The sequence below is a fragment of the Passer montanus genome, unplaced genomic scaffold, assembly GCF_014805655.1.
Source record: "Passer montanus isolate IOZ18808 unplaced genomic scaffold, ASM1480565v1 scaffold11, whole genome shotgun sequence".
NCBI classification, from domain to species: Eukaryota; Metazoa; Chordata; class Aves; order Passeriformes; family Passeridae; genus Passer; species Passer montanus.
In genome coordinates this window covers 16,204,092-16,223,545 of record NW_024357613.1, presented here as the reverse complement: position 1 = coordinate 16,223,545, position 19,454 = coordinate 16,204,092, and the positions used below count along the sequence as shown (strand labels likewise).

Below are 19,454 nucleotides of genomic sequence, written 5' to 3'. Positions count from 1 at the left end.
TGCATAACTTTAATATGAAAGTTAAAGTTAATATAATGTATTTATGTACAATAAAGTTAATCTATTTTGACTTTTATGTTTCTTCCAACATACTGTAGTCCCCCACATGGAAAATTCTAGTAAATGTGCCAGATCTAGGGTGACTTTTTCCCCCATTAATAAATAATTTACTGTTACATTTGCAGTCCAAGACATAAATTAATTTTTCACATTAACCATGACTCAAATCTATGCATTAATAAAACTAATTAGCTTAAAGAGTATAACACTGAAGACAGAAATGAGAGCTGCTACAATGAAAAATAACAAATCACTCTTCATGCAACTTTTTGTTGCCAGCCTTATTAAAGCTTTAGTCTAATGCCACTGATGGCCTGTTTTAGGGGATTTTTTTCAGTTTTACCCTCTATTATTAGACAGAATAGGACACATTTCTAAAAATGTTTCAATAAAGTCAGATACAAGATGAGTATTTTTTATATAGCCTAATGTGAGCCAAGCAAAAACAATACAGGCAACTGTCAGAAACCTTTTTTTCTTTATTTAACTCTGAAAGATCTTTGCAGTTAGGTTCTTTCTCCTCACCAAATTCTCTCTGATTGTTACCCAAGCATTGAAATGGCAGAGGAGAAAAGGCTTTACCTATTCATGTATAGTTGGCTATTCAGAAGCAGATCTGCTTTTTTTATGCTTTCCATGAAGGACTGAGCCCTGAAACCTTCTTCAGGTGGTATAATTGAGAGTATGATGATCACAAATATTAACATGCAGAGGCCACACCAAAGGGAGGTAAATACCATCATATTCACAGAAATCTTGAAAGAAAGGTTTAATAGCTGCAGGTTTACTAGTGAGAAGCTCCCAAGGAAATACTGGAGAGCACTCTGCAATTGCCTCTGTGAAAAAGTCTCCTCCTACTATAGAAAAAAACCCAAAAGACTAAACAATGACTATGTTGAATATAAACTTAAATAATATACATTAACACTCATTCCCAACTATCAGATCTTTGTTTATTATATCATCTTAGTTTTAAAAGGAAAAGTCACCATGTAAGGACAAGAAAAGGGCAAACAATCTGCTTAAAATTCCTTGTTCTACTCCTGTGAAGACCCCTGTAGATGAGCCATGATCTCTGTTCAAAAATTTGACCTTACGCGATCTAACACAGATGTGGACAGCTTGAAAACGCAATGCAGATGGCTTTGAATAATCAGCAAAACACAGATTGCCTGCATTATCATCTTTGTAAGATCATCTGGAGGGTGCAGAAGACTAGAACTGTGAACCATGCTTTGTGGTCATTTCAGAACAGGGTTTATATCATCAGGGAAGGGAATATATTGAATCCTGTAAACAAGTATGTATGTGCATTAGGAAAACAAAAAGGAAATGCAGTAAACTTTTTATCTTTTTTTTAATCCAAAATACAAGACTGCCTTTTTCTCAATTCACTTATGTTTACCTCTAGATAAAAATGGCTCCGTAGTGGTATCTGAAAGGGTGGTCATCTCTTGTCCAACCAGAGGGTTGCTCTCTCCTCCGTCAAACATCCCAAAAACATTTACCTTATAGGTAGTTCCTGCCCTGAAATAGTCAAAGAGGTGTACTTTAACTAAAGTCATTTGGCTAGTTAAATGCTAAACACTTCACTTATTAAATTCTCACAGAAAAAATAGCTCATGGAAAAGAAGGTGCTCAAACATGAAGCCCAAATACTGGCTCTTCCACAAGACATTGATGTTTCAACAATTTAAAAGCTGATTTTACACTCTATACTTAAATGTTCTGCCTTCCTCATTCAAGTTATTTAATTGAATAATGTGAAGAGAAATTGCCCAGGCAGCCAGAGATGAGGTTAGGAAAGCTAAAGCACTGATAGAATCAAATCAGGCCAGAGACACCAAGGGCAACAAGAAAAGTTTCTATGGTACATCAATGATAAAAGGAAGACTAGGGAGAAAATGGGCCCCCTCCAGAAGAAAACAGGAGACCTGGTTATCCAGGATGTAGAGAAGGCTGAGGTACTGGATTATATTTTTGCCTCAGTTTTCACTGAAAAGTGCTCCAGCCACACTGCTGGAAGGTCACAGAGGGAAAATTAAGGGACTGGGAGTGATGCCTGGGCTGCAAGTGACCAGCAGGTCAAGGGAGTTCATTGTCACCCTCTATTCTGCTCATGTGACGCTCCACCTGAAATACAGTGTCCAGCTCTGGAGCCACCAATATAAGAGCTTGGACCTCTTGTGATGACTCCAGAGGATGATCAAAAAGATAATCAGAGGGATGGAATACTTATGCTATGAAGACAGGCTGAGAGTTGGGGTTGCTCAGGCTAGAGATGAGAAGAGTCTGGGGAGACCTTGTGGTAGGCTTCCAGCGCCTAAAGAGAGCTTAAGGAAAGCTGGAGAGGCACTTCTGACAGGGGCATGTAGTGATAGGACAGGGAGTAATGGCTTTAAACTGAGACTAGATTTAGATCAGATAGCAGGAAGCTCTTTACTGTGAGGGTGGTGTGACACTTGAACAGGTGGCCCAGAGAAATTGTGGGTGTCCCATGCCAGGGCATGAAGACCAGGTTGAATGGGACTTTGAGCAACCGGATCTACTGGAAGGTGCCCACAGCAATGAGGTTGGAACTAGATGATCGCTAAGGTTACTTTCAACCCAAACCATTCTATGACTGTATGATTCTTTGACTTGATGATCTTATTTTAATTATATTTAGTATACTTGCCTAACAGATTTTGACTTCGCGTGAAGCTTGCTTTAAAAATCCAAGCCTCTGAGAAATTGAATCAAGAGCTAAACTAAGCATCTTTTGAGAAACATGAGACTAGAAACTTTTGAGAGGAAACTTTAGAAATCCCAAATATCCTTCATTATTCCATTATCTTTCTCATTTGTGAAATACAGAACACAGTTCCAGCTGATATCTTTGCCTCCTTCAGTTCCTGTGAGAACACCACAAGTGATGTAAATGGATAATCTTAGAAAGAAACCTGCCAGGTACCTTTCAGAGATGCCATCACAGGATTTTCATAGCTAATTGACAAAATTACTTGCCTAACTTACAGTAGATATTGCCAGGCATTTCAATACCAGATCACAATTAAACAAAATCCTAGGCTAAAGTTATTTAAAGGAAACAAAACAAAAACCAATATGAGGGAATAACCATACCTCAGCTCCTCCAATACTACTGTGCTGTCATATGGCCCCACTATCAATTCTCCAAGGCTCCCATCATCTTCAGTAGGGTGGAAAGTTACTTTGTAGCCCTTCACTCTCCCCGGGGCTGGCTCCCAGGTTACTCGGAAGCTTGACATAGTTGAATCAGAAGTTCTCAGATTTCGAGGTGGCTTAAAGGGAGAGGCTGAAAGGGTGGGAAACAAAAAGAGTTTAGATCAGGTCTGCACATGTCAAAAAATCAACAAGTATGCTTTTAGGTGTATATATGTATATATATATGCAAATCTAGTATTAATGACAGTCCTAAGCTCTTTGCTCCTTTCTTTAGACACAAAGGCAAGTATTAAGAGATGAAAGATGACACTTACTTTTAGCTATCTAACCAATAGGTACGTTGGCTAAGTCTCTTGTTGAGGCTCCCTCTGCAGTTAGTGTACTGAGGGATAAATTGCCTGGCAGCTAAAGCAACTTCACCAACCACAGGTGTGGCAGTGTGTCAAAAACCAATTCTTCTGAGGAGTGCCAGCCAAACAGCTTGAGGTTTTTAGGTCAACAGCAACTTTCTCAGAAAACAAACAGCTGCCCACAGCAGGGCAGTACTCACAGACAATGGTTAACAAGCTGTTGCTAACTTCTGCATTTTGTGCAACTTTTGCTTGTGTGCAACTCTGAAGTGCAGTCATGGAAAATAATTCATCAGTGTAAGCTCAAAATTTAAAAAAAATAAAATGGGAATTAGAGTAAACAAAATCTACCAGTATAGCTTTGGCCTGAAAGACAGAGGAAAAAAAATGGCCTCATCCCTTTGAATATGCAATTGTCTAGCTGTAGGCAAAAGATCATAGATGTCCTCAAAATGTGAATTTTGCTGAGAAACAGTAGATACACTCCTACTCACAAGGAAAAGTACAGATTCCCTGTCTCATCTCTCATCATACTCCCTGAATTATCATGATAACTTCAACTAAAAAGATGACTCAGGCCTCACTTGCCTCAAAAGAGTGATTACCACCACAGCTATTTAGACTGAAAGCAGAAGCATATCTGTATCAAGATGAAAAGTTCAAAAATCAAAAGCAGCTGGATGATCTAAAATTTATCTCAGTATAATTTTCAGCATTAAACAACCACATATTGGTCAAGAGCTGATCAAGTTCTCATGACTTCTCTATATCAACCACATTTTACGTTAAGAAGAAACCTTTCTTCAGTAACTGAGGTGCTCATATCTCCACTGTTAGGATACCTTTATCTTACTTCCTGTCGTTCAATATAACATATATATTCAGAAAATAGAGAATGGCATGAGCTATATTCAGAGTACCTCAGTGAATGGCACTAGTGTCAGACTGGCAGAAACATCCTGAAAAGGATTCTCTTTAGGTAATAGCTTTCCATCTACGGAAGCAGAAAATTGACACTAAATCTGATTGATCGGAACATATAAAGAACACTTCCTTACAAAATATAAGGCCAGCATCACATTCCTACTAAAGGTAGAGTAGAAAATGAGTTTTGCTTTTTTCCACAAATATGCCTTCACTGAGACTTAATAAACATTTTAAAGTTTCAGTTTCTGAGGGAGAAGACAGCCTGTCCAAAAGACTATGAAGTCAGACTTCCACAGATGAATCTTCAAAATCGTCTACTCCCCCTTTTTAGTACCTTGGGTGTTCCACAGAAAATATGGTGACCAGAGAAGACAAACCTAAATTACAGGATGCTGGGTAGCTATTTAATCAATAGCCACAAGCAAAAGGCAAAATATGCAACAGCTGACAACACTCAATTAAGTAGCCTGTCTTCCTCACAAAACACCTTATTTGAACTTCTGATGACAGCATTTCAAAACAATTCTAATATTTTTAAACAGATTTTACACTGTACTTACACCTTTTCATATCAACAGCAAAAAGCTGTGCTCAGGCTATGCCACAGTGAAATTCAAACAAATCAACCTCTCTTCTCAACTCATAATATTTTCTTCAATTTTCCTGTCAATTCATGATCTTGGCAGACTCCACCATGCTTTTCTGTTTCCCATTTATTAATTTTAAGCACAAAAGTTGCATTATGAAATCCTGGTCAACCTTGTGGTACATACCTGTTGTTCCTTCTCCTTTTCTTGATTTCCCATGTCCAAAATCATAAATTGGAATAACAGTTAGGTCATACGTAGTGCGGGGCTTAAGTCGCTTTAACACTATGCTGGTGGCAGGAGCATTTACTCTTCCAGACATTTGCCTTCCTCCGCTGCGTGCTCTGTAGTTCACACGGTAAGACAAGACTTTCCCAGGTGAAGGCTGCCACGTAAGTCTCATTGTATTTTCTGTCTCGTTGTCTACTGTCAGAGTCCTGGCATTTGGTGACACTTTTCAGTGTAAAAATATGGATAAATTTTTACTTTATCATATGCAGATATATTCAAATGCATGACTACAAAATTAGTTCTGCTGTGCTAAAAAATAAAATTGCCCTTTTAAAAATTACAGTATTTGATTGTGAAGAAGACACAGAGGAATCTCACAGGCCATTGTTAATTATTTTTTAATGATAATGGACTAAACAAACAGAAGTGTGGTTTTCACTGCTAAGACCAAAAAAGGGAAGTATAAATCACATGATGACACAGCATAATTGGGAGTTTTATTTAGTCATGTTTTTCAGTAATCCATTAAATAACGGATTCAGCACTTTCAAATGAAAGTGATAAATTATAAAGTCATTGATTTTCATGAACACAATTAACTTTTCATGACATTGATTTTTCATGTCCTATAGATTTTCTAAGTTTTGACTTTACAGGTCTGATAAGGTACTGGTGAACACCTAAACAGCTGGCGGTTGAACCCCATGCATACTGTCCTTCAAATAGAGGTGAGTGACTTTCTAAATGCTTGGAAAATCACTCATCACAACATAGCATATGTGCTGAAATAGGCCCTTGAACTAATAAAGCATTTTCTCGACAAATTGCTGTATTCAGCTTCTAAGAGATATTTTCCAGACTGTACAAATGGTATAATATAAATAATCTTGAGTGAACTGACAGGTATGCAATGCTGGCTGTCAGCCAAAATAAGCCATCTAGGTTTTGGGAAAGCTGAACCCTCTTGGCATGGTGGAATTGGTCAGTATTTCAACACACAGTAAGGTAAGCTTTGTAGTTCCCAGGAACTGACAATCTCCAACTGTGTGTATACCAGAAAGATACAATAGTTTCAGGCTATCAGGCCCAGGTCTGGGGCTATTGGTAGGCAAGTTCCCTCAGTCAGCACAGAGAGAGTCAACGCCAATGATAAGGCTAGGCTACCCACCTAACCTGGAAAAGCTAGAATAGCTAGTGTTGCTGTGCTTGAACAAAGAAGGAAGCTGTGGGACAGCAGTCTGCTTTGACTCTGGGGAGTCAGCTCTTACTAACAGCAGCAATCACTACTCTTGCAAAACCTTAAGAACAACTGCACTGGGTCAAGGACAAAGGTTAACGTAATTCAGCAGCCTGTCTCCAACAGTAGTCAAAACAGATGCTTAGGACAGAGCAGAAGAACATGTAAACACACATGATGCTTCCCCAGAGCCCTCCCTCAGGCTTTGTCTTCACATGGCCCCTTTAGGCAAACAGAAATGTCAAGCCTTATCCAGGACATCCCTTCATTCATTCTGACTCCTTTACTTGCAGTTCCTCCTACACAGAAACAAGCCATTCCTGGTCTCTGGTTTTTTCACTTTGCCTACACTGGAGAGGCTTGAGCCTGCTTTGACAAATATAACAGTGTTTGGCAAATAAGAAAAAGAAGAGCCCCAGAAAGGTAAATAACAAACATCAAAATCACCCAGTGAGCCTCAGTTTGAGGACTGTGGAGATTGGAAGGGTAATAACTTGGAAGGGAAACTCATTGATTCTGTGGGAATGCATCCCATCTTTCCTCCTTCCTCTATCCATATTTCCTTCACCTGATTTTCAGCAGTCACACCAAACCTATAAAAGGCTGAATTCAGAGTAATATACAGACCAAATAATATCTTAACTTGGAAGTAATTCTTGCTGTATCCAAACCAATATGACATAAAAGAGATTTTTTTGTAGGTTTTTTATGGTCCAACAAAATGTCAAAATTGGCTGAGCTGAGGTGACATTTTGGTTTGGAGAAACTTTTCATTAAAAAAAAAGGAAAAATAAGGTCCATTTTTTCTAAAAATTATAATTTCATCCACAACACAACATTACAAATGGTGGTAATGTACTACACTTACCATCAGTAAAAGCCTCTCCTTCTACTGGGTCTCCTTCTCCACTGCTGTAGGCTGCATATACTGAAATCCTGTATTTAGTCTCTGGCTCCAAGCCTTCTATCACAGCATCCACTGTATTTCCAGGGACTCTCTTCTCTCCCATGGTATCATCATAATGTGATTTCCATACTATCCTGTAATGGTCAACTGTTCCTGGAGCTGGTGTCCATGATAACCCAACTGTAGTGTCAGTTATGTCTGTGGTAACCAAATTACGTGGTGAACCGCGTTCTGCAAGAAAGAAAACAGCAAAATCTCTCTTAAACACAAATAGCAAAAGTTAGCAAAGTACAAATATAAAAGTTCAATGATCTTAAGAACTAAACCAAATTTTTCCCATCAATATTATTTTCAATAATATACAATGGTAGTCCCAAGAGAAAATATATTAAGGTTTCAACATAATGCTTAAAGCAAACTTTAGACTATGAATGATCCTATCCTTACCATGTAAGATACTTAGCAGTCATGCTTTGCAACATGAAAAATAAAAATGGAAGTATTTAAAGGCATGGAATGAAGCCAGTGCTTAAATGTGGTGCAGCTAACTTTGGCAAATTTTAACTCTCAAAAAAAAGATTTTATTTCATTCATTCATTTTCATTGTTATGTGTGTAACTTTTTTCCTAGGGTTAAATAATGAAGACTTTTCACAGAATCACAGAATCTTTTGAGTTGGAAGGAACCCAGAAGGATCACCAACTACTGGCCCTGCACAGCACTAACTCCCAGGAGTTACACCATGTTCCTGAGAGAATTGTCCATGCACTTCTCAAGCTCTGTCACGCTTGGCGCTGTGACCACTTCCCTGGGGAGCCTGTTCCAGTGCCCAACCACCTTTTTTTAATATCCAACCTAAACGTCCCCCCAAATTCAGGCTATTCCATTGGTCCTGTCACTGGTCACCACAGAAAAGAGATCAGTGCCAGCTCCTGTCTTCCCTTTCATATTCAACTTTCCATCAGAAAGGACTTGCAGGTCCCTTTCCCTGACACTGCTTTCCAGCATCTCAGGCCCTGCTCCGTCCATACATCCAGGGTTGCCCATCCCAGGTGCAGAATCCAGCACTTTCCCTTACTGAACTTCATATGCTTGGTGATTGCCCAGGCCTCTAATCAGTCAGAGTCCTTTCTCTGACAACTTTATTTTGTTATTTATTAGTACTAGTATATTCTAGAGTCCCACTTACCAGATCAGCTATTTCATTTTAAGTTCACATAAAATTTGCATGTGTTTACATCATCCCAGACTTTAGAAAACACTCTCCATCTTTCCATTCATAAGACCTGTACCTCCTTCCTCCCTGTAGTTTGTTTCAGCCAGCTTGGAACAGAGGAAGCAGCTCATTAGTCTGTGAAATCCAGTGTCAGATGGAAATGTGAGTCTCACCTAACACACCAGACTAATTCCTCTGCCTAAAAATGAAACTCGTTGGTCTAAAGTTGTGCAGTGAAAGGAGTGCCTCTGCTTAATGTTCAATGTACATTTATAACATATGTTCAATTTTCCTGTTGCAATGGCTTTCTTTTGATAGCAGGAAAGGAGCATTGACTGGTAGATTTAGTGCTACAGCCTCATCATAGAAAAATCTGCAAAAGGGCTCTATGAAACCAGACCCACATAGACAAAGAAGTACTCAGTTCTTTGGTGTGTATTCTCTGTGGGATTTCTCAATCTACAGGACATTCCTGAGTGGCTCTTACTTAGCAAGATGACTTAAACACTTGGGGTGGCCTCATGGCATCACTGATGTTTTAACCTCACTGATAAAAATATATCCTTATACTAATCCATAGCAGTCACAGGAGCAGAATCAAAATTCTTTGAACACAGAGGAATTCAATACTTATCCAATTTCCACTACTTAGTCTCATTGCAAGAGCAGACCTCACTACATTCAGAAGCCTGAAGCAGTTTCAGGCTGAACAGCAAATTGCTCAAAGTCATAGTCTGAGTTTTCACTTTTCATATTAATTTGTCTTTTACTTCCACCACAATCTGCAACACTTCCAAACACAATCCCAGTGGAACAGAAAAATATTATCTGTAGAAAGTTTTGTTTTAGAAACATCTCATTGCTGGTGCAACTTCATTAAAAGTGAGCCAACTAATCCCACTTGACTTAATGATGAATAGAAATGAATGTCAACCTATCAAAGATTCACCAGCTACACAGAATGCATAATCAGAGAGTACCATAACAATCACAAAGATTACTCCCAAATACAGCTAACAGAACATGTGTTGTTGGTGGGGGGCGGGGGGGTGGTGGGTTCTGATTTTAATTCAGTGTTAGGGACATTGCATCATGAGTTTCTGGACACAGTTCTTTTTCTTTATCCTAACTCTGCATCAGTTCTTAAAATTGTACTCTTCAAAGTGAATTCTAGCAGCATAATACAAATTACCACAATTTATGGCATCTTCTCTTCAAATAAAGGTTAACATACAGAGGGATTGGTAAAGTTCAGTTAACATTTCACAATAGTGATTGCATATACTGAAGAAGTTATAGTGAAAAGGCACAATTCAGCTCATGCTTCATGAAGTCTCACCAAATTCAGTGGCTGCATTAAATGAAAGCCAAGGCAGAATCTGAGCTCCAAATAACAATTTTCCTGGAAGCCTGAAAAAAAGATTTGCCTTCAAAAGTAAATTACAACAATTTTTCTGTCTGCTCTTAAGCTCCTACTCTCAAATCTTGGCTTTTTCATACAATAAAAAAAATATTAAGGCAATCCAAATGGAAAAAATATGGAAAACCTAACTTGATAGAATGCACAGATGTCTCACAATAAAAACCTTTCTTTCCATATTTTAATGTAATATAAATATACAAGTCACTTTATTTTGGCTACTTTAAAACACGGCTCTGCCACAACATGATTTCAGTATTCAAGTATCTGCTACCACAGCACAATTTTTTGCAAGTCTACTCTTGGATACTACAGCTAATGATATATGTTGGAAATACTGCAAAAATAACCTCTTATTTAAAACCCATATTGATTAAGTCATTATTGAGGTCATTAAATAACAGAGGAAAATAATTTGTTTGGAATGGGTTATAATGAACAGCAGTTACTGCAATATGTTGGTTCTGAAAGAAATATTCTTTGGAACTAAATGTCTTTTTTATAAGTCAAGGTAAAAGAGGGAAAAGGAACTGGGATTTCTACCAAACCACTAGAACTAAATGGAAAATTTTTACTTCAAATAGTTGGAAACTGCTGACAAGACAACTTACCTACCAAGGGAAATTGGACATTTTATATGTTACTCTGCAACTGAGAACATTTCTTCAACATAACACACTAACTTGATTTGCACCTCACAGGTGAGGTGGAAGTTCACTCACAGCTTTTTTCTGCTTCACTTATCTCCCACAGTGTTGTTTTTGTTGTTTTGGGGTTTTTTTTAATTTATTATTAGGAGAATACCTATGTTTAAGATGCACTCCCACTCTAAGTCTTAAACTGTTAGGATTCCATAATATAATCTGGAATAATATAATAATATCAATGCTGCTACACTCAGAGTCAAGAAATACATTTGTCCTCCACAATAACAATGGTATAATGTGGCCACTAACAAACATACAATGAGACCTACGAAATATTCTTCCCTTGGATTAAAACAAAATACCTAGAAATAGGGAGGAAGTGGCTCAGGGTCATAGGAAAAGGGGAAGGAGCCAATGAAGTCTTAACAGATTTTTGAGGGAAGCTTCTTATGTCTCCCTCAACCAGGAATGCCCCACAGAGTCTCCACACCTAGGTAACTTGCTTATATCTCATGTACATACAAAAATCTTCAACTGTAACACCTGAACCTTTTTTTTTTTTGTCTGTGGTCAATGTGTTCAGAAATGCTTGTTGAACATCCACTTCTTGCCTCCTTGTTTAAACAGGATAGTTGAGGAGCATGGAGAGACAACACACATCATGAGAAAGAAAAGTGCTGGCTGGCTAGCAAAGGACTCCTGCTTTTCCTTGACTGGAAATGGAAGCTAATGTATGTTCATCACTTCATACAGCCCCCAAAACATCAGCAAACAAAGACAGAGCTGTTTTTTTTTAAATTATTCCCTAACAGGCATGAGTCCTATGACACTCTGGAGCATCAAACCAGCTGGTGTAAGCACAGCTGCAAGCCATGGTGAGTACGTACACAGGAAAACAAAGTGCTTGCATGGACAAGTCATACCCTTGCCTGGGAGAGCAAGCCAGGCACCAGATTCAGGCTGTCAGATTCACTTTGGCAGTTTTTATCTCAGAGCACTTTTCACTGCCTGCAGTCCCCTGTACAACTTTACCATCACTTAGAGCAGACACACTGAAAAATTCACTTGGTAACCTTCAGTCAGGTGCTTTAATACCCTATTCTGGACTTCTGAAATGTCCAGTTTCCATATTAAGTTTTTCCACTGTAGTGTGCCAGAGACACAATATGATATTAAAGCAGTTTCCCTCTGTCCACTTGGCATACTTCCCATAGCTCTCCAGCAATCACAGTTGTTATTGAACACAAGACTGAATCAGCTAAAATTAAAATGTTGACATTCATAAAAATCAAATGTCCTTATTCAAATGGCCTTTCCCCTCAGAGACATTTACACAACTCCAGCTGATCTCAGTGGGATTTTTACATGCAATTTGGGCCCAAACTGTAAACATCTTTCTGTCTGTGTTTTTTTAGAACTGGGTTTCAAAATCAATCTGCAGTGGTAAATTTTGTGCAGAGCTATGTTTCATTTAAGTTAAACATAGGATTTCTGTAAGCTAGCATCCTAAAATGTCAGAATCAACAAAATAAGCCTTCACTCTTAGAGGAATAGACCAAAATGTTCTGGCCTGAGTGCTCCTTGCTTACAATGGGCAAAAGTCAGGAGAATCCCATTGTGTCGGGAGTATCCCATGGTGTCAAGCAGGCTAGATTGCCACAGGCAAGGATCCAAGTGTATGCATCAGATGAGATGATAGTAGATGATACTCTAGATAGTAGATGGTACTCTAATGGTCAAACTCCTCTCAGCACTGGAGGAGGCAATCACTTAGGTGGGCTGATATCCCTCCCTCCAAGACATAAAGCAGTTAGCAACCAGCCTCAGGCAAGTAGAGGGGGGATGTGGCCATGGTGCAGGGGAAAGCCAAAGACTTACTACACAGGGGCAACCTCACATGACCCCATGAAAGCAGATTTCTTCTCTTCTGCAGAAAGGCAAGAAGATGTCAACCAGGAGAGTTCTAACTCAAAACAATGAGTCCCTGATGTAGGATAATACTAACAGGTGTTCACATTCAGTCCCTTTAATATTCTGTCTTTTCCAAAAGTTATTCAGTTAACACTATGAAGAAGTATCTTAATATTATTCACTCAACCTTTCCCTGCTGGGATTTTTTCCTGATACATACTTCGTTTCCTAGAAAAAACTAAGATAATTTTCCAGGGCGTCCACAATTTTCCTCAGATTATCAAGTCTATTTCAAAGGTCACACTCAAAAGTCTTGGAATGTATAATTTTAAAAATGCATGACACAGCATTAAATCTCCTGAGTACACAGAGTCCTTGTTTGTGTCAGGATGGAAGCAGCACTACGCTGTCTGACCATTACGTAAAGTGCCTGTGATAGGCTAAAAATCTCATTGTAAGAAAATGTCACTTGAATTTGTACTATTCTGTCTGTAGGAGGCCATTCATTTCTAAAGCATTCTTATGTTACTACAGAAACAGCAAAAAAGAATAATTTATTTAGCAAAGAGCTGCTACTCATTTTCTGACCAAAAACAAGACTGCCTCCAAAATCCCCAAGCCTAAACGATAAGAAATATATACAACAGAAAATTAATTCAAACTGAAAATGACCCAGTTATGACAACATTTTTTTCATATCTTCTCTTGGTACAGCCTAATTCTCACAACACAAATAGCTACTCCTCAAACAGGATGGAAGGCTTGGGTCCTATATCACTGAAACAAAGATTCTCATTCTAAAGCAGAAGACACAATGACATAATTATTTCTCAATTTTATTTATACTCTCTTGAATATAATGCATCTCTTTTTGCTTATTCTAAAAAGCACAAAGATAAGAAACAAAACAGGCTGACATCTCTGCTAATGGAGACCAGCAACTTCACATATGCCAAATTGTTCTTTTTTACCAACAGCGTGTCTAGCCTAGGATCTTCAGTGATAATAAGTGGAAATACTTGGAAATTTCGCAGTGCAAGCAAGATGGAAACTTGATTACTGAATATTTTTCTGGGGAAAAAAATGAATCAGCCTTTTTTCTAAATTTCTCTGAAATTTGTATTTAAAAGTGTAATAACTTCCCTGATTACAGGCAGTTACTCAAACATTCTTAAAACTTTTCTGCAAACCATATATCTGCTAGCAAAAGGACACATAAAACAGATCTTCAGCTTTCAAGCTTTTAAGACATTTATTAGGATTAAGCATTTCTGTATTGATTGCTTAATCTTGCAATGAATTTTTTAGTCTTTAAAACAACTGCAATTTATGAAAGTTAATCTGCTTAGCAGCTAATGTACAGTATGTTCTTTTCATCTGACAGCATGCATTTGGGCAGAAAATCAAATTCTTGCCAGACTTAAAACCACTTCTCTTATTAAAAAACAGATTAGAAAAACAGTAGCTCTCACAAACTGCCTGCCATCTGCTGCATTTAGACTCTCTGCCTTCACCATGTTTCTCATTGTATTTTATTTCTGGTGTATGAGGACTTGCATAAAGATCATACGATCCCAAGAAATATTGAAAGCCAAATGGTTTGGAGTGTTTGGAGATAAGACAAAGACTTTTCCCTAAGACATTCCATAGGTGTTTCTTGCTTGTTCTTCAATCTGTATTACATAACATCAAATATAACCACCAGGGCAAATTTTTTGAGTTCCCCCAGCTGCCACAAGCCCTGTTCCACCCCAAGGCCAATGGTAGCATTCACTGATTGCATTTACTTTAGCAGATTCAACAACTTTGTGTGAGCTGAGGGGAATCATAGCCAAAAAAGTATGTCTGAGGAAAATTTTTCCATGGCACCTTTATAGAAGTGCTCCAAGCAAAGCTGCCCAGTGATGGATTGCCATGCACTTTTGAAAGTGAGAGAATAAGAGTGGAGAGTTTTCTACAGCACATATTTTGCACATGCAGTTATGTTTAAAGCAGTATGAAATATAAAGCTCCAGAATTTTCACCTCTGGATGGTACTTCATAACTGTAGACAAAATCAGCCAATGACTGAAAGAGGTCATATAAAAGATGAGTACATTATAGGTTTTCTAAAATCTGGATTAGTGAAGAAGGAAAGCATACTTCTTCGACAAAGGGGCAAATACATTGTTTCCCTTTTCCTGCTCAAAAACTACAAAAAAAAAAGGAAGAAAGATCAATTCTCTCTGAATAACAATTACCTGGTATATGGAACAGCACTCTCAGAAATGAGTCATTTTCTGATTACTCATTTGCTAAACTCTCTACACTGTGTTGTCTGTGAACAGTTCATAAAATGCTGATCCTCTGGCATGTGTTTATCTTAGGGCTGGACCAGAGAGCTATGCAAACAGTTTATAAAAGAGATTATCTACAGTTACTTGGGGGAATATTTGCCCTCTCTGTGTTATGCAGAGAAGCAATAAGGGCAAGCATATGCTTAGCAAAAAAAAAAAAAAAAAAAAAAAAAAAAAACAAACAAGGAGAAACTGAGATTACCCAGATGGTAAATTATATCAAGTACACAGAATCGTTTCTGGGTTTTTATGGATCGATTTTCCCATGAATCCTGAAACAAACAAACTACTTCAAAACACTGCAAAACTACCATGCAGAGCAAAGCAGAGGAATATGGGGGCAAACTGTAACTGCTCCAAAATATTTTGGAGATAACAAATATAACTGAAGGGCCTTCAATGAATTCCTGGCCAGACATGTCCATGCAGATCAGATTAGTGCAGACTAAAAACTTCTGGTCTTTTCCTCTCTGCTGAAGGACATTCTTGTCTGAGCGTAACTGCCCATGTGGGTTCTACTACTACATACAGAACAAAAGAAATCATTACTGAAAGCAGGAAGAATGCTTGCCTACATCTTTAATCACAGGAGACCATTTAGTGATTCAGTAAAATTCCATAAACATCTGAGAGTTTGGATTTTTCATTTCCTGCCTCTTGACTACAAGAGAGTTGGAGAAGATACTGTATCCAGCTCTTTTCTCACTTTGCTATTAGTGCTGAAATGTTCTCTACACTCAAATTCACTCCTCTTAGGCTACATATCAATTCCATGAACTAGTAACCATACCAGTCTGAAAGGCAATCTCAAGCCTAGCTCCTGATATGATGAGCAACTATGGCACCACTGACTGAATAGGTTTGGTGAGAATTCATATGGTGAAGACATCAAGTAAGCCCCATAGGGATTCCTGATACAGAAAAATACTTAAGTGCTCACTCTTTCTGGGTTGTTGGCAATGAAAAACACACACCACACTATTTTGTTTCTCAGACACCATGGCTCATGGAAAAACTAACTAAAATACTAAACACTTTTTATGCTTCCTTTCACAGCTTTTTTGTCATTACTGTTGATAAGTTTATTTCTCCAGAAGTTAAGACCTGTCCTATTTCCAGCCTCAGTCAGACAAGTTATTTCAGCTACTCATTAGTGAAGTATTCACTTCACTGATCTATGTAACTTTTCGTCCTGGTCCAACCATATTTATTTTAGCTTCCCAGCCAGCATGACATCTCTTTTTATGTAAATTTCTATATTAAGCTTTGAAATTTGAATGTTACCTTTCAGTTCTAAAATTGCAACTCTTTATTCATAATTGTCTGGGTTTCTTTAAAGGTTTTGTTATTTTATTCTTCACTGTGGTAAGATAGGGCCATACAGTGAAACACTGTCTTTTATGCTGCAACAAATATTCTGAAAACCTTTCATACTGTTAGAGAGTTTTTTTAAAATATCTATTACTATGTTCAAAGAGTCCTGGCCTAATTCAAGTACTTTTATTGCCCCATGAAACCACAGATATGCTGATTACTGAAATACATGATAGATATTCCATGAGGAAATATCATGAATTAGGTCTTTGCTGTCATGCAAAAAGAAATTTGTATTCTGTTGCTTCCCTGTTGCTGTCTTGCTGCAAAGGTTTCATACCTTCTTGGAGATTTTCATGAGCAGCTCCTCACAGCACTGGCTCCTTCTTCTCAGCACAGGCAACAAACTGCACCTCACCTCTCGAGCAACCAACCTGCTCTTTTATAATACCCCTCTTAATTGGATCCAGCTGTGGCCTATTAAGGGCAGGCTTGTTCTTTGTTCTTGATAATTAGCACAGCTGTAACTCTTTAGGGGCCAGATTACCTTCACCACTGTCTCTATTCTCCTACCTTTTATCTAACCACAATTCCCCCTTTTCTTTCAATTACAAAGTTACTTTAATTCATTGCCCAAACTTGCATTACAGACCATCAGAAACTCTTCTACTGATTGATTACTCAAACTTACATTACATATAATCAGAAACCATTATATTGACAATATCTACAGCTGTACAACTTATGCTTATGGAATATCACAGTTTGGGGTTTGGGTTTTTTTGTGTGTTTTTCTTTTTTTTTCTCCTTTCCATGTATATCAAACAAACAATCTGTTCAGCACTCAATATGTTATTTCTCATTGTGTCCCCAGTGGCTCACCTGTACCTCAGGTGTCAAAATCTGTCCAGTCCAGATCAGGCAGGTTCCCCTGCTGCTCTCATTGCCACACTGGGCTCCATCTCCAGCTGCACCTTGCCCTACAGCCCACTCCCAATCATGTTGGGTTACTGTGGAGATGGCCACCATACATTTTTAGAAGGCTTTTCTTACATGTTGTCTGTGCAGCTCTGACTCTGCCTCTCAGAGCTCCATGTTGCTTTTGTTCCAGTGCTCGTGTTGCAATGACTTAGCAAACCTTCCCCCATACTCCTCAGGGGCCATGCTATTGCTGAGGCACCCCCTGCTGCTGTGGCCATGCCATTTGCCACTTCTGTCACACAGCTCACATCCTGCTGCACACACTGCCATTCAGGGGGAACCCAGCACCATCCTGGGTCCTTGATCACGTCGGGGTCACCAATTCTTCTTGTCTTGCTGCAAAGGTTTCATACCTTCTTGGAGAGTTTCATGAGCAGCTCCTCACAGCACTAGCTCCTTCTTATCAGCACAGGCAACAAACTGCACCTCATCTCTCGAGCAACCAACCTGCTCTTTTATAATACCCCTCTTAATTGGATCCAGCTGTGGCCTATTAAGGGCAGGCTTGTTCTTTGTTCTTGATAATTAGCACAGCTGTAACTCTTTAGGGGCCAGATTACCTTCACCACTGTCTCTATTCTCCTACCTTTTATCTAACCACACTTCCCTTTGATCACTCAGTAAGGATTGACATCTCTACAGTGCTTTTACTAACATTTTATCTAACCAAGAAAATTTAAGAGACAGCTTTAATATGAAGAGTAATGTTTTCTGAAGAACATCCTGAAAGGATTTTCATATCCTGCTAAATCTTCAAAGAATTTACACTTGAGTCATAAAGCTATACATGTAAAAATAGTAAGTAATTTTTAATTTGTTTTTTTCCCAGCTGAAGAACTGGATAAGTCATTCAGTTGAGTGATAGGATGCTCCTTTATTCATATTTATCCCAAGAAGAAATCTGTCTGAATTTTAATGTAATGTTTTAATTCAGTTACTTAGAGCAAAATATCTTACAGAAATGCTGTGGTGACCCTTTAAGTCCAACACCTATTTTAAACTTCATCTGGTTGCATATAAGCCTATTCTTAAGATAGAGGAAAATATTCTTTTAAATTATTTAGCTCTTTAGGCAATGTTGAGAATGTTTTTCTTCTTGTTAACAATTTAGCAATGCAGAAAGTCCAAATAAGAAGCAGAGCCTTTGAGAGAGATACAGGGCAGGGAGCACAAGGACAAGACAATCTGTACTTGAGACTGAATTCTGTTTTTCTGATGATTTTGGCTTTTGGATTCTACTGTATTTCATTCACCACTCTCTCTAGGATGTGTTTTAACTGCAGTTCTGGGCAGTGCCCTAAAAGATTTTTCTTTTGCTCAAGTTTTATGATAGGATAAAATGCTAAGCTTACTTTATGAATTTGAAACACACTTGGTGTCTCCACGACTCCATGTTAATAAAGGAGCTCTCTTAAGTTTACTGCAAACATACGCAATGAAAATGTTTCTACCAAATGTAAACAGCTAACTTGGTCAAACCTTTACTAAAATTTGAGGTATGTCCCTAAGGAAGTGAACCATTCAGTCTGTTTAACAGTGAGACAGAGGCTTCTTAAGATTTGCAAAGGAAGACTGAGGCATTGCTCTACACACTGATAGCACAGAGCAGAAAGCAGGGCTGTCAGCTTCCTTTGTCTGCTGGGACCCAGTTTGTTTTTGTTCCAAGGGTGAAATTTGATTCCTGGATGGACAATGGCTCATGTTCAGTGGAAAAAATAAAGGAGACTCTTACCCAATATATTCTGCAGTATTGTGAACCTGCTGGGGTGTGGAGGTGAATTCAAACTCTCCCACACAGCACAAAATCCACATTTTCACCCTCCCTCTTCCTTCCAAAAATTTTAGACCTAGGAAATAGCAGTGCCACCACCGACAGGCAAGTTCATTATGTCCTGATCATCTCTGGCTTTTCTGGGGATTGTGGGCAGAATATTCATACCTGATTTCATTTACCTGGATCTCAGCAATGTTCTGAACAGGAGACAGGCTCTTTTCTCCTACAAAAGGATCTCTTTGGACCTTGCATTTGTAGAGAAAGCAAGGCAGTTAGGAAATTTTCAGCATGAACTGCAAGGTGCCTAATTCTCTGACAGCTGTATCCATCAGAGTAAGCGGGTCTCAGGCAGTGGGATGGGCAGTCAGTA

At 38.5% G+C, this 19,454-nt stretch overlaps 1 protein-coding gene across 6 annotated transcripts in view; it reads right to left on the bottom strand.

Moving 5' to 3' along the window:
• COL12A1 (collagen type XII alpha 1 chain) overlaps nucleotides 1–19,454 on the bottom strand; it is a 100,631-nt gene that overhangs the window by 57,413 nt on the left and 23,764 nt on the right. For all 6 annotated transcript variants that reach the window (XM_039728835.1, XM_039728846.1, XM_039728865.1 and 3 more), the window contains 4 exons: nucleotides 7,447–7,716; nucleotides 5,297–5,563; nucleotides 3,184–3,376; nucleotides 1,466–1,587 (listed from right to left, as the gene is read on the bottom strand). In XM_039728835.1, the coding sequence (XP_039584769.1) occupies nucleotides 1,466–1,587; nucleotides 3,184–3,376; nucleotides 5,297–5,563; nucleotides 7,447–7,716 (852 nt within the window). The remainder of the gene's footprint in view (nucleotides 1–1,465; nucleotides 1,588–3,183; nucleotides 3,377–5,296; nucleotides 5,564–7,446; nucleotides 7,717–19,454) is intronic.